General features: G+C 42.3%; 1 protein-coding gene across 1 annotated transcript; it reads right to left on the reverse strand.

The window, feature by feature from the left end:
- Nucleotides 1-1,766: 1,766 nt before the first annotated feature.
- PANK3 (pantothenate kinase 3) lies at nucleotides 1,767-20,728 on the reverse strand. The gene is made up of 7 exons (XM_005140586.3): nucleotides 20,603-20,728; nucleotides 11,500-11,852; nucleotides 9,506-9,759; nucleotides 8,688-8,864; nucleotides 7,066-7,189; nucleotides 4,626-4,751; nucleotides 1,767-4,142 (listed from the first exon to the last, which is right to left on the reverse strand). Exons 1-7 carry the CDS (start codon nucleotides 20,628-20,630, stop codon nucleotides 4,092-4,094), a joined length of 1,113 nt encoding a protein of 370 aa, XP_005140643.1. The 5' UTR covers nucleotides 20,631-20,728; the 3' UTR covers nucleotides 1,767-4,091.
- Nucleotides 20,729-21,277: the final 549 nt, after the last annotated feature.

Raw genomic sequence — 21,277 nt, forward strand, 5'->3', positions numbered from 1 at the left:
ACAAGTAGGAATCTCACAGTACTACTGAAGAAATATTTAATCCATTATGAGAAGCCAGAAGAGAACTTTCGTTCTTAATATACAGGCTGCAACTAAGTGGGACAGCATGGCCTCATACACTTTCCATGCTCTGACTCTCAAACCATGAATGGAGGTGTTGGCAGAAGCCCATAGGGGCTTGCTTGCAGAACATAGAAAGAGGGGAAGTCTTCAAAAGGCAGGTCACATCTGAATATCCCTTGAAAATCTTGACCAAACTCTGAGATGAAGAAAGTTTATCAAGTGCTGCTTCTCTCTGAACTGTAAAATCTATTGAGGCTTTACTAAAAAGAATGAAGTGTTTAGACTTAAACCTCTGCTAGCTTCAATAAGGAATGCTGAGGATATACTGAATTCCAGCTTGCTAAGTATTCAAAATGTACTGCAGAAGTTCTCTTCTTGTTCAAATTGCAGTTACCGCAAGTAGATCTAGAAAGGTGCAAATGGTTAACAGCCATACCAACTGGGAACAGCTTCATCTAAAATGGAACTTCATTGGCTGGAAATAATCTGTATTTACCTAACTAAAAGCCTGTATGAGTTTTAGGGAGAAACTGATACAATAAACCTGCGTGTAATACTTACACAGACCAAGCTGGAATGGGGAGACCAAGAAACGCAAAAGCATTACCCCAAGATAAGGGCTCCAGGGACAGGAAGCAGCTGATGCTGCTTTCCTGGCATCTCTAGCTACAGTAGATTGAAGGGATCACATCCAGGGCCAACAACTATCTGCCATTTCTCTGGTAAGCAACACTGGTTAGGAAACCTCATGGATAAAGTACCAGTACCAGCAAAATTGGCACTGCATGAGAAAAAGAAAAGGCACTCACATGGCTGATGGAGCTGAAAAGGATTACACATTCACAGTGAACCTTACACCATACTTGAGAAGAAATACCACACAACTTTCCTCTAGAGAAGTGGTTCCACTTGAAAAGACAGCAGTAGCCCTGAGAAAACCTCAACCTGTCACTACTATAGCACATTGCATTCAATCAAGTCACTCTAAAGCTGCTCCAGCCAGTTAGCTTTATGGAAAAGAAATGGCAAGGGTGAAAGTAAAAACAGAGATCAGAAAAAAGCCTGTTCCTTGAGTGATTTGTATAAAAGAAACAAACCTTTTCAATCTACTTAGAAGAGAATTTAGACAAAAAGACTTTAAGGCTTGTCTTGCAACTCTGTGATGCCTAGCATTTCTACTGGTGGTAGAGTCAATCTTTAGAAACACTAGTAACAAGTTCTACATTAGGAGAAAATGAAATCCAAAGATGTGGCTTAAACACAGGACCTTGGGCTTCACAGTAGGATTTGACAACTTCTCTGGTTGCTCTTGTGATGCAGTAACCATTGTGCTGATGAAACTAGTAAAAGAAAGCCAATCTTTTTAGAAGCTCAAGGGAAGTAACAGAGGTAGGGCACACTTTCTGATTCTCACAGTAGTTTAGAATAATAGAATAGTTAGGGTTGGAAAGTACCTTAGGATCATCTAGTTCCAACCCCCTGCCATGGGCAGGGACACCTCACACTAAATCATGCCACGCAAGGCTTCGTCCAACCTGGCCTTGAACACTGCCAGGGATGGAGGATTCACAACCTCCCTGGGCAACCCATTCCAGTGCCTCAGCACCCTCACAGTAAAGAATTTCTTCCTTATAGCCAATCTAAACCTCCCCTGTTTCAGTTTGAACCCTAGCCCTAACCCTGTCACTACAGTCCCTAATGAAGAGCCCCTCTCCAGCATCCCTGTAGGCCCCCTTCAGATACTGGAAGGCTGCCATGAGGTCTCCACTGTTTCTGTACAGTACAGCTATTTAAGGCTTATTCTGTTGATTTGTTAACTCTACAATTCACTTTAAAAATTTATTTTAGGCCACATCAACTTCAAATGGTTTAAATTAACCATGGTCACTATGTTACCATCTTCTGCATGTGCTTCGGGTTGAATATACAAGTATGCTCAACCACTGCTTCAAGAGCAGCTCTTTCAGCATCACAAAATGAGAAGTGAAGTAGTGATAAGTATGGGCTGAAGGAACTGTTTCTAATCAAGCTGTCGCGTCTGAAAGTATCTTACTGAGCAAAAAAAATATGCAGGCAGTTTGCAAAGTGTTCAGGCAGCTGTCAAACACCCAGGAAATGAAGTTTTACTGCAGTTTCTAACCAAATACAGGTTACTTTCCATAGTCAATAGGAACTAAAAGGATCAGTATATGACAGTTATAGAGACCTTCTATAAAAACCGTATTAGCTTCTTGTCTGAAGTTCTCTGATTCAGCTTTAGACCAGTTTAACTGTGAGTGTGATTTGGTTTTTAGAAGTCTAAAATGAAACATAAAAACAAGCACAATGGAAAGGTAGAATGAGTACAAGGAAAAGCGATGCTGAATGGAACTGCATCTGCAACTGGCACTAGATTTCATGAGCTGGCTACTCTAAGTTACTGTATTCTTTAAGCACCACAGAGGAGAACTAAAAATAATAAACTTATGTTAGTACGGGGCTTTGGGTTTTAAGCAAAGGAAGACTGAAAACAGCACACAGAGGTTTCTAGCACACTAAGTAGATGTGTCTGTGAATACAACACAGCCATACTGTGGAATACTGGAGCAATCTGCTTTAAAAATACCTTAAACCTCAAGGTAAGAATGTGTTCTAGTATGACTGCTCCTCATGCACGTAGAGGAAACATTCAACATTAAAATGATACCATAAAATTGGGGAGCTCTTTAGTCCACAAAGTCATGTAGTTAATGACTATAGAATATCCTTAGAAGTGTCAGATCTCACGCCCTGGCTTCAGGACTAAACTTATAATAATCACAACTGTAAAAGTATAGAGAAACCCCCAAAGATCAGTTCCAGAGAACAGATTTTATCCCAAGGCCACGATTTGATGAATGGTTCCATACTGCAAGTGCACTAAATATTGGTCCGTTTGGTGCTGCAATACAAACTCTGACACTGTCCTCCACCGTCAAAACCAAGCTTCCAGCTCCAAAAGCAAACTAAAACCCTTTCATTTTTAGTATCAAGTTAGATTAAGGAGAAACAATATTTTCAAATTAGTAAAATGGGGCAGAAATCTCCCAAACCTCCACAGAAATGAGCCAAAGCATCAGGATGAGAAGGTCCCATATGAAGTCTATTATATATGGGTTCCTCCAGTTCTCTCAGGCTTTGTGGTACCTTTACAAATAATGAGGCATGATGTCAGAATTGATGAGACACCCAAAAACGCCACCAGAAGGCATTTTAGAAGTCACGTCCTCATAAAAACCCCACCAAAACCACAAAACCAAACTCAAAACCCAACCCCAAAACCTGCCTTTTCTAATCATTAAACTCTTGACTAAATTACACCACAGATAGAGGGCATCTTCCCAAAACACCAGCTGTATCTTCAAAGAAATGAAGAGGGCAAGTGAGTACCTTCACAAAACCTTCACAACATCAACTGCCTAATCTGCTGCTTTGGCTGATTTTTTGTGTTTCCATTCTTCCCACTGAAAACGGGAATTTTCATTATTTCCATTACACACAAAAATAGTTACTATTCTTACTGGGGGAAGCAGTTGTCTATGTTTTCCTCATCCTGTGGATGGTACCTTTTTGTTTTTAAAGGCTTTTGTCTGCAAGTACATATGTGGAAAATTGTGCTCATAATATAGGATAACTAATGAAAATATATACACAACTGTTGGGCCTAAAGCCTCAGGAGTAAACTTGCCACATTTCCATGCTGAGCACTTTAAGGTTTGGCATTCCTTCTTCTGGAAGCTTGTTTTCAGAGGATGTATTGCATATTAAAAGTTCAATACTGGCTACATGTACCAAAGAACATAAACGATATCCTCAAACAATTCACTTTTCAATGCCCAACAGAGTGAAACCCCCTTCCTCATAACAGCAATATTCAGTAGCTAATCACTTTGTAAAAGCAGTTACAGAAAATCTGCTACTTAATTCCCCCCTCCCCAGATTTAGTTCCCATTGCCATAAACACGTGTCAGTTAGGTGGAAAATAGTTCAGTGTAGTGACATCTGGTATCTCAACTGAAATTTGGCAGCCCAAGAAGAGCACCCACAGCTCCGAAGTATCCCTGTTCAAAACAAACAGAAGAAGGTTTCAGGTTAGAGCAAATTCTGCACTAATCACACTTCAGTGACAATACAGCAGCCAATGGATCAATGCTACAGGAAGCCCACTACACACTTTTAACAGCTAATCTTTCGTAACAATTTTGTAGACCTCTGTGGAACATTTTATCCTTCCTTTCTAGCTTAACTTCAGAAGATTGTTTCCACCCAAAACCAAAGAAACACTGTTGAACCTTGACACAGACTTCAGCATTTTCTTGTCTTCTCTGAAGACATATAGTGTGAACCAAGATACCACAAAGCACCTTAAGTACTTCTCTGGCAGAGCACGCTGTCCCCACAGAACCAGCACAGCGTGACCAACCTCCTCTGACTTTCAGTGTTTACTGAGAACTTGGCGTGTCAGGACATCACAGTCATGAGACCTACTCAATACATGTGTTTTGGGTGACCCAAAACATAGAGATACATAAACCAAAACTTACCTCATGTTCTAGGAACAAGGCCTTCAGCTGGCCTTTTGACCAGTAATCCAGTGCATATGCAAGAAGCTTCATTGACAAAGTATTCACACGTAAGAAATTGCCAACAAATACAACTCTGTTGATTTTCTAAAAAGAAGAGAGTAACAGCAAAGGATTAAGTCTTTTCACTGTTTAATACAGCTTTGAAAAACTAAGCTACAAAAGAACAGGCTGTCTCCAGCAAGGGAAAAAACCAAAACCAAACCCAAACAACCCACAATTAAAGTTCCAAACTTTATAACACACCATTACTTGGGCAAAAGCCATGGAACCCTCAAGAATGGAAGGGCCTAGTTTACAGAGATGTAACATTTGCGTTTCAAATTAAATGTGCATTTGAAGTGATCAAGCCAAAGAAACAGCCCAGCTAAAAGTAAAATTAAATGAAAAGCACTTGTATTTAGTAGAGGAGACTCAATGCCTTCATAGCCCTGTACAATGCTGCTTGATCCTTATGCAACAAGGCAGCACTGTAAAGAAGCCGAAGACAGTAAGACATAACAGATGTTTCTTTCATCTTCAGAACTCAATCTACCTCAGCATAACATCAGACCAAGACTTAAACACTAGAAGTGAGCTGCAAATTGTAATCAAGTGAAATGTACAAACATGAAAATCTTGTAATTTTCCCCATTGACTGAAAGAAATCCAACATTAAGTGGAAGCAACATTAAACAGTGGTTGAATGCTATGAGAGCAAGAACCAAAACATTTAATTGTGTTAGTGCTTAAATAAGCACTTAGGAATGTTAGATGAATGCTCATATCCAAGCTACAAAACCTAGCAGGACAACTCAACCTGCAGTCAAATGACTAACACTGCACTTGTATTTCCCCATCTTCAATAGTCCCCAGTGAAGACAAAGCAAACACACTGTTAAGGCACCCAAACATAATTCTGCTCTACAGGAGGAACCTGAAATAATTCATTGCTTTTTATCTTTATACATCAGTTCAAGCTACAAAAGTTTATGTATCCCTGCAGTTATGTGACATCGTTGGAATTAAGACCAAAAACCTTGAAATAAGCTGCTTGTGCAGTTTTTGAGTTCTGACTTGTACTCCTTTACCCCCACCCTTAAATATACATTGCTTACATTTGCCTCAGACTCAGATTATTAGTATGTACTTTCAACTTCATCCTCATTTTAACTATTGTTATCAAGTTTGCCATAAATCAAAAAGCCAAAATTAACTTAATAACCACAAAATTAACTTTCTGCTCTAAGACCAACATGAGAGAAAGACAGAGAAGGGAATTGAGGGAGAACTTGCAATGGTAAATCCTGAAAAAGATATTAGTTTGCAACAGGAGGGTCACTGCAGGTGACAAACTGGTATTTCTGAGACTATCATGTCCATAGGTTTTAAGCAAAGCTCTAGGTACAGCTACCCTCAGTCCCCTCTAAGAAAGCTGTTACTAAACCTCACTTTACCCAGTTTCTTGATAACAAGTGAGGAAACCCCTGGTGCTCAGAGACCCATATTTTCTATTCCTAAAGAAAGAGGAGTAATCCTAAATAAAGAGGTCATGCCCAAAGTATCACCTCCTCTGACCTGCTGGCTATGTCCCTGCACCTCAGTACAAGGTCAGCCTTCACCATGCTGATTCATGTCCAGTTCAACTGCCAGCACCCTCCTCTCTTCTGCAGTGCTACTCCCTAGCCAGTCTGTATACTGCTTCTTGCCATGAGAATGCTATCCTGGAAGATCAGTGAGCTATTCTGGGCTCTCTGACATTAGGAAAACCTCCCACAACATCCTGCTTCCAAAATCCCCCCAGAACTAGCATCCCGTTCTACTCAAGTCCATCTAGAGTCTCCATTCTGCTACTTGTCTTTTTTACTTTTCCCAAGACTTTAAACTCTTACTACTTTAAGGCCGTAACTGAAACCCCTGACCAGTTCTTCACTCACAAACAGCAGGTCCAGCACCATGCTTGCCTGGTCAGTGTGGCTAGCACTCTCAGAAAAACATCCCCAGCACATCTAGAAGTATGGCTTGCTTGTGATCTGCCATATTACCTTCCAGTAGAAGTTCTGACAGTCCTTCATAAGAACCAGGACTTAAGAGGTCCTCTTGTATCCCATGCCGCATGTGTCAGTGTACAAAGATGTAACCTGGGCCCATAACCAAGGAGACTTCAAGGCCTTTCATCACAACACCCTGTACTCCCCTGCTCCCTCATTTATCTGCAGGCTGCAGGCTCCATTCCCCAACAAAGCTCATCTGAAGGCCTCATTATCAGCTTATCCTAGATATCCTTGCTCCATTTCTCCACAGGCAGTCAAAATATTCTGAACCAATTCCTTGTTCTTTGATACCACATTATTTTAGGAGGAACTTAATCTGAAACCAAATAATAGACCTATAGACGGATCATTTCTTTGTCAGGGTTTACCTCATTTACTGCACACATCCGGGCAATAGACCCAATGTTATTGGTGATGGTGACCAGTATGGCTCTTGCAAGATCTTCTTTGCTAACAGACTCTCTCTTCTCTTTGTAGATCATATTCCCAAAACTAGAAGAGGAAAAAAATTCTATTAAGCACAAAGTGATTCATGTGCCTTTGTTCAGAGCATAATTTTTATATTATAACAGAACTTAAACCTCGTGTTTGTTAAGTAGCTCCTTTTTTAAGCCTGTATTAAATATAGCAATCTGACAAATGATGCTACAACATGGGTGTTTATTCCTTCACAGGAAACAGTTAATCTTATTACAATAATGACCCCTGACAAAATATGTCTGTTTAGATTGTTTGGCTTTCACGAAGAACCATCTACAGCAAAGGTGGTCTTATTAAGCAAGACTACTCTGCAAATCTAGTTTTGTAAATTAAGTCAATGTCTAAGTCTGACTGGTGAAACCTCCAACTCCTCATGCTTGCTTCCTCACTCACCATATCTATCCAGTATCTACTGACAGAAAAACAAGCCTCAAACAGAAAATAAAACAGCTGACAGACTGCAATTTCAGTTGTATAAATGAAGAGTTCTGGATGAGAAGGGCATTTTCATTACTATACTTGGTAGATCATTTCTTACAAATAGTAATAATGACAAGACAAGAATCCATAGCTATGCCTGGCATTTCACCACTAAGGACTCTGTGCCATACCTAAGTCAGTTCAAAGAACTGGAATTCAGACTATTCTAAAACTCAAAGTAATTAAAGATCTTAAGTCTTTAAAAGTAAACAAGAATAACAAGTACTTATATACAGAGCAAGTTAAGATGTACTGACTAAAAGTGTGAAGTCTGCACATATTAAGACCTCTTATCATATACTCTCTCAATAGGCCAGGATTCAGCCAGCTGGAGAGGGAGAATTAAGTTACTGTGAATTAAGACCTCTTATTACTGAATAAAAGCAAAGAATTAATGAATTCTCTTATGCATATATTAGTTTCACTCCCAAAGTTTATTCTTCTTACATTTCTTAAGGGTAGAGAAGCTGTAACATCACCAATAACCTTCCTGCATGGAAATAAATCTTGAGTAGTCAGCAAGCGCATTGTGCATCACTTGTTTTGTATGTTCTAATTCTTCCATCATTACCATTACTATTATTTTCCCTTCTGTTTCTGTCCTATAAACCTCAGTCCATGTCCCTCCCAATTCTCTCCCCATCCTGCTGTTGATGGTGGGGTGAGCAAGGGGCTATGTATTGTTTAGCTCCCTGCTGGGTTAAACCACGCCACCTCTGCACTTTGTTCTTGCCACTCCTGTGATCACGTCATGCTCTCCCTCACATGAAGCTGTATATGTGATCACCGCACATTCTCACTCATGGGAAGCTGTATATGACATACCACTATTTGTACACGTTCTTCAGTATCTAGCTAGCAGGCTGCATGTGGCTTTAAATCTTCTGGAAAACTGAGGATCCACACATTTAGGATAACTACATTTAGCTTAACTACAGGAGAGGTTTTCTAAAAGCAATTTTCTTTGTAGTAACAGTTAAAGTCTTGGTTTTGAAGTCTTCCATAGACCAGCAAAAGGTCTCTTGCTTACCTGGATGCTACAGCCCATCCTGGCAGGCCAAATCTTTCATAGTCTCCTCCATAAATATCTCGAACAAGTTTGTCAGCATGTGTGCTGTCTCCTTTGGAGGCCATTTCCAGAGCTTCTTCAAAGCTTTCACAGCCTGTCAACAAACTGCATAGACCAAGAAAGGTCCCTCCACCTAGACTGCGAAGAAAAAACAACAGATGCTTCTTCATATCAAAGAGGAAATACTATTTCCATCCAGCTAACAAAACAGATAAAGTCCTCCAACTTACATACCAAGCTTTCTGCTTTCTTGCCTAGGGTTCATCACACTACCAGCTCTCAATCAATTTAACATTTATGTAAGTTAGTTACAAGAAGCTAACTATACAATAAGAGCTAACAAATAGTCATAAACAATCTGTATGCTGGAAGACTTAATCAGAGATAAACTCCCTAAATACCAACATCTTGACACTGACTGATCCTTGATCATTAACTGGAAAACATGTGTAGACATATTTATTCTTATGGAGCAAGAGAAAAGCAGGTTCACTGGGTACATTCTCAAAACCTGGGACAAAACCTGTAAAGCTCTCACTACAGAGCATGTCCAACACTCATCATCTGATAAGACACTTGCCAAATCTCTTCAATAACAGAACTATGGGAATGGGCTTCTGACTTCAGTGAATGCAGCTGTAAACTGAAGATAAAACACTTTTCCACACTACAGAGTCAGAAAAGGGATATGTGCAGGGAGCCAGGGATAGAAACCACTTTGAAAACAGAAGGCTGATTGTTCTGTAGAGTAACAACTCCAACTTAGGTCATTAAGTTACCTTGTTCCAGTTACTCTTTTATAGTTGTCTTTGGAATGGACTGATAAAATACTGACTCCTGAACCAATGTTAACAACCAGCAATGGGTATGGATCATCCAGGTTAAAAGGCATCTTTTGGCATCTCTCAGGATCTGAGGCATTTTCAAAATAATAGCACTCTGCCTGCCCATTGAAGCTGACAGAATCTATATACAATAAGCCTTTCACAAGGCAGTCAAGCTCATCCAGTTTGTGCAGCTGGAGGTTTCCAATCTGTGGTAAAAAGATAAAAGAGACAGTGTCAACATGTTCTAACATTGCTTAAACATGCTACAGATTTGTGAGTGTACTTGTACTGCCTCACTTTAAGAAGCTGCTCAGGAACTTCAATCCCACTATAAAGCCAACACAAAATTCAGAGCTGAATTCTGAATATGTAAGTTAGCAAATGACTCCAACTATAAATCTAGGTCTGAGACTCCAATCAAGGACAGGCAGAATAAATGTCTGCTTTGGTAAGTCCAGAGATAACTTCTGAGATACTCTGACATTAATCCATTGAAAAATTCACATTTTTCATCAATCTAAATAAAAATAAGTCACCAAACACGGGAGAAGCCCCATCAAGTGTCATCTTAGTGAAACTCACAGATCTGCACATCTTTTCAAGGTTTCCTTAGATGTCAGTCATTTCTAAGATGTCAGTGGATAAAACTCTCAATGGCATCATACTAAACATTACTGCAACTTCACTAATACTCCAAGGATAGTAAGAAAACCACAGGGTAGAAACTGTATGGGACTTAAGGCTCACTGTGGTTCCTCCTCAGTTTTGCATGCGATATTTAAGCTGCTGATCTCTCCTAAAGCACAAAGACAATTTAACAGGTGCTGTGGACTCCAGGGAGGCTGTAATTTCACATAATACTTAAACCAGCTGAACTCTGAGCTTTCACATAGTGCTCACACTTTCTCCCTTACTGCAGCATGGAGTTCCAACAGTTAACAGTGCAATTAGGCAGCTAATCTAAGGGGAAACACCCAGTCTCTCTGTGAATCAGGTGAGCTCATATTTAGAGAGCAGCCCACAGCTAGCTTAGAAGTTGCACAATCAAACTGGACTGCACACTGCTGACTGACATCAGTACCAGGCCACAGCACTGTCAGTCCCCGCCTCATCCCACAGGGCCCTTCAGCCTTTCTTGCCATAACACAACTGAGAAGCCTCACTGCTGAGCAGATCATCAAATATTTCTGTGGGGATTTGAAATGAATTAGTTCTGTACAAATTGTGACCCTGTCCACAAACAGCTGTACCAGCTCAATGCAAGACTGGCACAGGAACAGAAATAGCAGCAGATTTTTTTGAAACCAAACATTTTGTGCTACTGATTTGTCTTGTCTCTGAAAGCACAAGAGTCCTGCAGCCACTTTAAAACCAGGGCATGGACTCAATGGACACTGTAGTAAGAGTCTTAGTAACAACTACCTTTGCCTAGAAACTGCATCTAACCAAATGATCAGTTATGATCATCAAGATAAGTCAAATCACCTCAGGAAAATCCCAAACCACTCTGCAGCTGAAAAAAGACTGTCTTTGAGACAGGCATTTTGTCACGGACCTCTAAACACTGCACTGGACTAAATTAGTGAGGATACTCCACCCACAAACACTGAAAACCTATCAGCAAAGACTGCTTAGGAAAGAAAACCCACAGTGAGCCAAGCACCTCACCAGTCTAAGCTCATTTCCCATCAAAAAACTCAGTTAACTTCCAGAGTGTCCTGCTTTTCACTGCATTCATGGAAGTTTCTAATAGGCTGTTAGCATTAGATCTTCGTGTTTATTATGGTCAGAAAGCATATTTCTAGATTATTATACTTCAGACTGAAAAACAAATGAGTAATTAATCATATTTGCTCATTCCAGTTTTTCAGCATACTGCTTATTTTAACCATGCCCAGCAGTACTTTCAGCAGCAGCTTCAGGAAAAGGAAAGACAGGCTACCTACTGTGCGAAAGTCTTCCTCAAACTTGTAAGCGCCACCACCGGTGGCACACAGCACCGTGTGTAGTGTGGAAAAGTTCTTATTTCTTCCCATTTGGATAAAAGTAGGCAAATCTTGAGTTGGGAATCGAATAAAGTGCAAATTTCCTCTTCGAGCAAAAATTGTTAAGTCTTTCAGCTCAAGGTGAACATCTCGAATGCCGGTAGATCCATAGGCTACATTGGAAGTCAGGTATTTGCGGATGCTCTTCAAGCTTTCAACTTCCTCCTGCTCCTCCTCTGCAGTGATATCAATAGGTTCAAAATATGCCAGTTTCACCAAAGTTCCCCCAATGTCCATGCCAAACCATGGGAAAGCTGTGAAGATACAAGAATGGGTCAATTAGCTCTGTTAAGGGGCAAAAGCACCTAACTTAAGACTAAACTAATGCTGCACTTTTCAACAAAGAAAACATTACCAACAAACCTCCACAGGAATAGAGAATTAGTTCTATTTCCACTACATGACTGAAATTCCTCGTGGCTGCAGGTAAAAATGGAAAAATGAGCAACACTGAAATGCTATCACATGTGCTCAGAAAGCCCAACTAAAAGCTCCCCCCAAGTACCTCATATGTTTCATACAGAGAATAAAGGATTATAATAACCTTCACTCCTCAAGTAAGTTTTGACACAGTTTTGCACTAAGACTTGCAGTGCATACTGGAGAGAAAGCAGGTTATACACAGCTGGTAGCAGAAGAAAATCAGGATTACTGAACCTAGGGTCCACTGTTTTTGCAGCTTGGATAGGAAGGTGGAATTTCTGTACTACAAACCAACACAAAGCCACAAGTACTTTGTCACTTTTGTGGGATGAATGCAATTCCTAACAGGGATTATATGGTTTATGTCATCTAGGACCATGATTTGAATATGCCTGTATCAATAAATCTTCTTACCGCATATGGTGAGACTCAGACATCACTTTCATCTGAGAGTTTCCCCACTGTCAGCTTCCAGAAACAGTGTTTAAAACTGGATTTGTGAGTTTAAATAAGATCCTGAACATCCACCTGGTGAGCTTGTGGCTTTATTTCCTGATTGTTACTATAACTTGCTGGGTGGTTTGGTTGGTTGGGTTTTATATCGTGCAGAGTTCCAATTTATTTTTTCATATGCAATTCATATACTATAGAAGCATGAAGCTCAGGAATAAAATCAAAAAGATATTAACACAGTCATCATGAAAAAGATGTAACTATGTTGGATTTACATTACCAGTGGGACCTATCCTTGAGAAGAATGGCCCACTAAAATGCTTTATCATGTTGAGTCAAGGCTGGCTGTGTTCATTTACAACAGGAGTGCAAAAGTTAAAACAAACAGAAACTTAGAAGTTGCCTCAACTTTAAGGAATGGATGTCCAGGGAATGTTGTCAGCTGTTAACAAGAAAGACTGAGTCAGTAACCTTACTAATCTTGAGAAACTAAATTGAAATACAAGGATAAATTCAGTGAGTGAAAATCTAGCACCAGGTGGGGAACAAGAAAGTTCTATAAACATGATTATCTAAGCATTAGACTAAGCATAAAGTCACACATGAATTAATAGTGGCAAACTGACTCTTCTGCACCGAGAAACTGCCCATCAGAACATCTGTCATCTCACTGTCTGGCCACAACTAACTGACGATTTATGAAGCCATCTCACTAAGTTTCAGCCCCTTGTCATAAGCAATGTCACAAGACCAAAACGGAAGAAGAGAAGCTGATTCATTCAGCAGAACAGAAAGTGTCTGTAGGAGTCAATCAGAATCTAACTAGGACACAGCAAGGCAAGAATTACCTAAAATACTTGGGATTCTCCCTGCTCAGTGGGCACACTGAGTAACTAGGATCTAGTTTTACGCAACAAGGAGGAAGGAAAAAGCAGCTCAAAGTTGAAGCGATGAGCTTAAGGAAGACATGGTGCAATCATGCCTGCATGTCAGACGATCCACTGCATTCCATGTTAAATGATCCAAAAGGTTTGCAAATGTAGCATTAGTCACATCTCTGAAAACCTTCAGGTTTATGAATCTTGTATTGAAAGCAAAAAGAACAGTCGAACTGTAATGGAGTTTATTCTGTAACTCAAATGAGAACACATTTTATGCTGAAAATTGATGCTGTACAATACCAGTTTGCTGTGAAAACTGAATGATCTTAACACCAGTTTAAGGATTTTGAAACTGAAGATACTGGTCAGCTTTCACCTTTGTGCCAAACCCCAAGAAGTTTCCCATTTTTCTACTGAAAATCTGTCAAGACTTGGCTGGTAAGTACATTGCTCAACACTCCTTTGCAAAGTGGAGGAGTTCTGACAAGCAACTGGGCACACAGACTATCGACTTACTCCTTATACAGGCAACCCAGAGGAAGATATTCTGTAAGGATTCCTGTGTACATAAGCAACCCCTGACTGATTTGTATACAGGTACAGCCAGAAAAAATAAAGCCACTGTGTTTTCCAGACAGAGAAGGGGATACACATACATTGAGATGGCAAGTACATAATCACTTGAACAGTGACCGCAATTCTGGCACTACAGGGATACAAGATGCATGCATGCTCCACCTGCCTTTAAATACTAGAAATACACTGATTCTAGAGAGCTAGAATGTAATTGTATGTGGACACAACATAGAAACCTTGTGAACTCTCTTACTGCTGCAGCCTTTTGGTGGATCTTGGCTCAGGACCCACCCCATCTGGATGCAAGGGGTAATGGAGAAAACAGGAACCCATGTGAAAACATCAGTTTCTCTTCCAGTAACTGAAAGTGATTTCATTTGCAGGGTTAAAATAAGGCCACTGACAGACTGAAGGCAGAAGACTACTCAGAAAATATACTGAGAGCATGCCTGTGTCTCCTACAAGTCCTCCCCTCCAGCCACCTGGCTGAAGACGACACACCTACTTTAAGTCATGCCATACACCCAAGGAACTGGTGCATCACTTTACGACACATACACGAGCACACTGCTTATAGAATCATGGAAGGGTCAGGGTTGGAAAGGACCTTAAGATCATCCAGTTCTGCTCTGCTCTGGTGAGACCCTACTTGGAATACTCTGTGCATTTCTGGTGTCCTCAACATAAGACAGACATGGAGCTGCTGGAGCAAGCCAAGAGGAGGCCACGAGAATGATCAGGGGTTGGAGCACTCCCAAACAAAGACAGGCTGAGAAAGTTGGGGCTGTTCAGCCTGGAAAAGGGAAGCTGTGTGGAAACCTCAGAGCAGCTTCCAGTGTCTGAAGGGGGGCTATAAAGATGCTGGAGAGAGACTCTTCATTAGGGACTGTAGCACTAGGACAAGGGGTGATGGGTTCAAATTAAAACAGGGGAAGTTCAGGTGAGAGATAAGGAAGAAGTTCTTTACTGTGAGGGTGGTGAGGCACTGGCATAGGTTGCCCAGAGAAGTAGTAAACGCTCCATCCCTGGCAATGTTCAAGGCTAGGCTGGACAGAGCCTTGGGTGACATGGTTTACTGTGAGGTGCTCTGACAGGGGGTGTGTGTTTAAGGTGATGTTGCTACTCTTTATGGCACATTCAAAGCACAAGACTTTTCACTCTTACACGTGGTATCTGCAGCACCTGTAGCTGGTACAGTCTCTTGTATTCATGAGAAAATTAATTCTGAGGCAATCTTGTATTTGAAAGCTGCCTTGGAAGACGACAAGAATAGCATGGTGTGTACCTTGGGCTGAGAATACCTAAATGATTCTACTAAAAGTATTTTACACTTATATCTGTGGGTCATGCTTCTCTGAGTGAGAGATTTAGGAGCAGAATGACAGCAGCACAACCTTTTGGAAAAAACATCCCCAGACTTCACCTTGATGCTTATGGCAGTCCCAGTTAAAGAAACATGCCTGTATGAAACCAAAACCAATTGCACAACCTTTGTCTCAAGCTTATAGCTCTGCAGATACCAGGTCTGAGGACTTGCGCAACAGTAACCATCATTCCACAGCTTCAGTTCATAAGGAGAGTCAATGCACTGCATTAAACTGGCCCTTTCCCAGAGCTCCACAGGAATTTGGTCATTAAAACTTTTCTCAGCTCTTCCTCTTTGTAACTGCTATTATTCCTAGGAATAACACACTACAAGAGGTGATGCACAACTCAGAAGTATTCCTTGCTGAGTATTTAACTGCTCTTCACATAACAAATGCAGTGCTCTGTCTTTCCAAAGCTCAGCTCCTCTCTGCAGAGGTCAGCTGTAATTTGAAAGAAGATAAGCAGAAATTGAGTTTTTTACTCAACAAACCCAACTGCCTTGGACAGACTACATAAAAGTGCTGCAAAAACATGCTTTCTGCTTTTAGGAAGTCACAGTGGGCTCTCTTTAAGGATACATAACTGAGAAGAGACAAATATGTAAAGTAGAACATAAACTGGGGATTCAAAATCCATATGGTTTAATGTGATACTTCACAGCACATCAATCTGTCTCCAACAGGAAAGCAAAACAAGTATCACAATACCCAACCTCCTTAATTCCAAATCCAGCTTTTCCATCACTCCCTAGCTCTGCCACCAGCCACTGTGGTCCCTAAGTAGACACAGTCTAACCAGGAATCTTTGCTATAAAGCAATGGATTGCTCTGTACACACCTTGAAGATGGCTTTGAGAGGCAATCTGCTCAGAGGTAAAACAATAAGGATGTTTAAGTGGATTCTCTAGAACTGCTTTCTGCACATAGAAGAGTGCTTTCTGCAGGGAAGAGTACTGTCACATTGTGCTGTGGTCATGTAGCAGTTCTGTCTAGGAAGAAACCCCATGCTGATGGCTCTTGGTTGTTGTTGAAATTACTTGTTGGAGCTACACAGGGAGGCCTTCTTCTCTTGTGTTTGCACTTCTCAAGTTCTTAGCATACATAGTTTCTGGCAGCAACCTTAAGGCCACTTTTATCTTATCATACAAGGTCTTTCTATGCCAAAAGGAAATAATTACAGTAAGAAGTCTTTCTGTGACAATACAAGCACAAAGGTTGAAGTGGTTTTCTTTTCTATGGGTTCTGCTTCAGCAGAGCAGAGGACCTTTGAAGTTCTCCATCCAGACCAAATACGAGTATTTCGACTTTGTACACCCGTTTGGATCCAAGGCTGCCTGAAGTATACACTCAGACTTAACTACTTCCCTTTTTCAGTCAAGCATTAGATTCTTCCATTTTAACACAATTTGTATTTAGCTTTTAAAGACTGAGGCAGTTTCTAGTGAACTCTTTCCTATGAATGTAACCACACATTTGAAACACAAACACCTTTAAAATACCTCCTTTTCACTGTAAAATAACAAACCAGTCTGGGTCAACTCTGCATCAGATTATCAAGAGCTAACCTCTGAAGAAGAGTAACTGATTCCTAATTCAAACAGGGAGCTTTGCAATATAAAAGAAGTATTATCTCAGAACTGTCTGTAACAGCAGAGAATCGGCTACCGGGCTCTGTGTCATCTTTGTAAGAAAACTTACATATTGTTAGGACTCAAGACTGTTGCACCTGAAGTACAAACACAGCCTGGGAACAACTGTCAAAGCATGCTGCAGTTCCTGATTCTATATTGGCTTAAAATACAAGAAAGGAAAATAATAATAAAATGACAATAAAAGTTCACTTCTGCCAGCACGGCATCACTGTATGAAAGTATGTATTATTATCAGTTCTGATGTACAAAACATCTTCTAATTTAGCTCGGTATGTAGCCTTTGACAGCAAAACTAACCTTGATCCCATTCTTATCCGATTACTGACAAACCAAACAAGTTAACTATAAAAAAGTTATACTGATCACAGTGTAACTTACACAGTGTTTATAACACGAACTATGTGTACCTTGCAGTTTCTCTATGTACACACACATATCCTTATGCTTCCACTAATTCCCCGAAACATCTGCAGACAGCAGGGTAAAACTTAAATGATAAACTCTAGCACCTATATCAGTGAGCCTAAGGCAGCTACCATGCACAACGGTCCACATTAAAACACATCAAAGGGTGTTGAACTGCTTCATCAAGTGGGGTTCACCCTACAGCCAGGCAGCAAGCTGCCTTTGCTTTGCCCATATTACACGGATGTGCGCCTGTGAGCCTCAACACAGCAAAGCTGCACATCAAGTGTCCTCAGCCCTCAGCTCACTGGAGAAGGTCTCTGCTTAACTAGTCTTGTAATAGGCTTTTGGTTCAAATATCCCAAGTCCTGCTCAAAATAGATTTGGGCTGGATACATTTAATTTGGGTGTTAATTCTAATTGACATGCACTATTACATCCTCCCACGGGAGGACTTCTCCATCAAGCTCTGTAAACTCCCCACTTTCCCACTCAGCCACCTCTCATCAGCCACAAAAGGGCCACATCTGCCAGTGGGAGGTCAGGTGTTAACTGGCAATTACTGTAACTGCTCTTTATTAGGTTTACCACATCAACAAGTGGATGCTATGGAAAGCTAACACAAGACAAACCAGATTCTCCCTCCTTGCTCATTCTGGTAATTTTGTTGACATTCAGCAGGAGGCTGTCTGGGGAGAGTGTTTTGATTCTAGTGAGATACAGCATGCAGAGGCATACTCTAACACACATTCAAACACTGTGCCTGCCAGGATTAACTCGTTATTAGAAATACATTTTTCAATTGCAGTGAAATGAGAGCCTGGGACATCTGCTGTGGGCTAATACTCAGCTTTCAAGAGCTAAGAAAATGTTAGGATACCACAAGACTAAGCAGCAAGTCCTGTGAACAGAAATATCAATTTAAAAGCTATTCCCCAGCAACCTGAATATATTTTTCACCAATTTTACTGCATGAAATCAGTGTGTCCACAAAAACTACATATGTCTGTACAACCACATTAGAGAAAATAGGTTTTCATCTTTTCTTTATACTGCTACAGCATTTTGCAAACCTCTACTTACACAGTTTCATACATAAAGATATCTCAATTTGCCTCAGGGGAAAGGCCCACATTAGTTTTTAAATTGTTTTTAATAAACAAGTAGAAGAAGCAGACTAAGAGTAACATACACGGCATAGTAAACATGAGAAGTACCTGCCTGTCCCTCAGCAGTCCATTCCAGAGGCAAGCTGCAGGGCTCACCTGAGGAGCACAGTACACTGGCACTCGCCTAGCAGTGCCTTGCCCCACCAGCACCAAGAGCTCTCTGAATAAGTGGCTCTGTTCTTCCCTTTAGACAGATCCCACGCAGCAGCAGCTCTGCAAGGCACTCTGCTCTCACATTTATCATCTCCACCCCCAAGTAACCTTTGGAAGTTTCTCTTCAAATTACCAGCCATTCTTTCCCATTTCCTCTGAAGAGCTATCACACAACTGCTGGTTGGAAGGGTCCTCTGCAGGTCCTTTTGTCCAACCTCTGTCACACCAGCAGGAAAACTGCCAACACGAGATGAGGTCAACTACAGCTTTGTCCTGTCTATACTTGAAGACCTCTCAAATTTTTCAAGGATCCTCTAAAGATGGACACTCCACAACCTCTACAGCTTCCATTGCTACACCAACTACTAAGTATAGAGTTTGTTATCCTCCTTTAAAATGTCCACCCTCTCCCATCACCTGCAAAGGGAATTTAAACAGCCTCTTTCAGACAGGCAACCTCAGCAGCCCTGTGCAGTAAATTCAGCCAGTGGCTTTTATTTTATCTTCACCTGGCTTCAAAATATGTTGAAGACTCAAGATGGAAAAAATACCACAGTTTGACACCATATCCTTCCCCTCACTGCTTACGCAGTTCAAGTTGTTTCTGATTCCCACCATTAAGCCAATAGCAAAGCCCAAGTTCAAGAACTGGAAGAGTACAACTACAGATTTAGCATATTTAAGCAGATGAAACTTCTTGATAGCATTTGGCACTGCTTTTTAAATCCACCACTCCAGAAAACAGCCTCTAAGGCACAGCAAAGACACTCCTGAACTTGAGCAGGCTGTGCAGTAGAAACAGCCATACTCTTACCACTCTGAATTACTAAACACTATAATGTCTTATAGCCACTTGACTACTTCAGAGTCTGATATAATTAGTTAAATGTTATACCAGGGAAACAAACACTGTCTGAACTGTCCTCTTCATAAACATGATTACAGTCAACTTGGGAATTTCCACACATCTCCACAATAAGAGGTGATGGCTAACTGCGTGCTAGAAGCTGCACATTTAGGGTTTCTTTAACACACCACAAGAAACAAATGTTTATAGCTAGTTCTAGAGCTACATTAATACTTCCTGTGTTAGACACTCTTGGTGATGTTTTTCTTGTACTGCTCAAACAATATATTTAAAACCTACACTTTCACTGTGCTCTTAATGAGTCAGGCATGTCAGATGACTAACAGCAGGCCCAGCTCTTCAGGACTAGCCATCTTTTCCATATGGTAACTCACCCTGAAAATAAGTCTTTAAGTGTGATGACAAAATAAAGCCGGACTAACTCAGTGGAGCATCCCTTCTGCTAGTTACACTTGAGTAAGCTTGACAGCTGTGTTGACTTGCGCTGCTGTGTATCTGTTACACTGGGAAAACAGTTTGTACGTAGGCTAACTTTACTCAATCCCATTCTCCCTCCCCACAGAACCGTACCAGTAGTATTACACATTCTGTTTGCATTCACCTGAGTCTGAACCACGTGTGTGCCCGCCAAAACAAATATGGTACTCCAAAATCATAAACAGTAAGAAATAGGGTTACAGCTGTGCTTGTTAAACGGGCACATTCGGGGTATTTTAATGAAAAACTCGTACCCGACCATCCACAGTTATTCATATTATTTGGTTTTCATTAGCCCTTAGAACAACCTGCGGCAGCTCCGGCCGTCAGTGCAGGTGCTCAGCACGCTGACCAAGTGCCCCCTCCATCAAAAGCAGCACCCATCCCCAGCACAGGTTGTGTGACTTTCTGTTCCCCCAACGCCGGCTCCGCAGAGCGCCGAACAACCGCGAGGACTCATTGGAAACGAACGCACCGGGGCGAGAAGCGCCTCGGCGACAGCTTCCGAGCCCTCGGCTCAGCCGGCCCTGCTCCCCGTTACACACACCGCCCCCCGCCCCACCACAGCCCCCGGCCTTACACGGCTTCTTGGCGTCCTTGATCTTCATGGCGGTGCGGCAGCGGCACAGCTCACCGGCCGGCTGGGGCGGGACGGGCTCGGGGCTGTGTGTCCTGCCCCTCGCCTGATGGGGCGGGCAGCGGCGGCCGCTCCTCGGGGCCGGGCCTCGCTCTCCTGATCCGCGGCCGAGGGGCGGCGGGCGCCCGCCTCCTCCGGAGCGGCCTGGGCACCCCCCACCGCTACACCCGCGGCCTGGGCGGGCGCTCGTCCAGCGGCGGCATCGGCTACCGGGCCGGGGAGAAGGGGCGGCGCGGAGCGGCCCTCACGCCTGGCCTGGCCGCGGGGTGCCGGGCATCAGCCCCGGGGCCTGGAGGGCAGCTCGGGCCCCCGGTGCAGACCCGGCCGCGGCGCTCACCGTACGGCACAAGATGGCGCCAGGCTCCGGGCAGCCGCGGCCGTACCACACAATGGGGCCGCGGCGCCTCCCGCTCCCCCCCCGCACCCCCGTCACGGGGCGGCGCAAAGCACACCGGGAGCTGCAGTCCGGGCCCGCCTACAGCTCCCGGCGTGCAACGCGGCGGCCCCGCCCACGCGTCACCCCACGGCCCCGCCCACGCGTCACCCCACGGCCCCAACAGCCAATCAGGCTCGGTCAGCGGGCGAGGGGGCGTGGCTTCGTCAGGGCCTGGGAGCCCC

The sequence above is a fragment of the Melopsittacus undulatus genome, chromosome 10 (assembly GCF_012275295.1).
Source record: "Melopsittacus undulatus isolate bMelUnd1 chromosome 10, bMelUnd1.mat.Z, whole genome shotgun sequence".
Classification (NCBI taxonomy): domain Eukaryota; kingdom Metazoa; phylum Chordata; class Aves; order Psittaciformes; family Psittaculidae; genus Melopsittacus; species Melopsittacus undulatus.

Coding starts and splice junctions, on each gene's coding strand:
- PANK3 (XM_005140586.3), bottom strand. CDS start 20,630: ATGAAGATCAAGGACGCCAAGAAGCCGT. Junction 11,853..20,602: donor CAAGGACGCCAAGAAGCCGT/GTAAGGCCGGGG, acceptor GTATCTTCACAG/CTTTCCCATGGTTTGGCATG. Junction 4,752..7,065: donor GGATGTGTGCAGTAAATGAG/GTAAACCCTGAC, acceptor TCTTCTTTTTAG/AAAATCAACAGAGTTGTATT.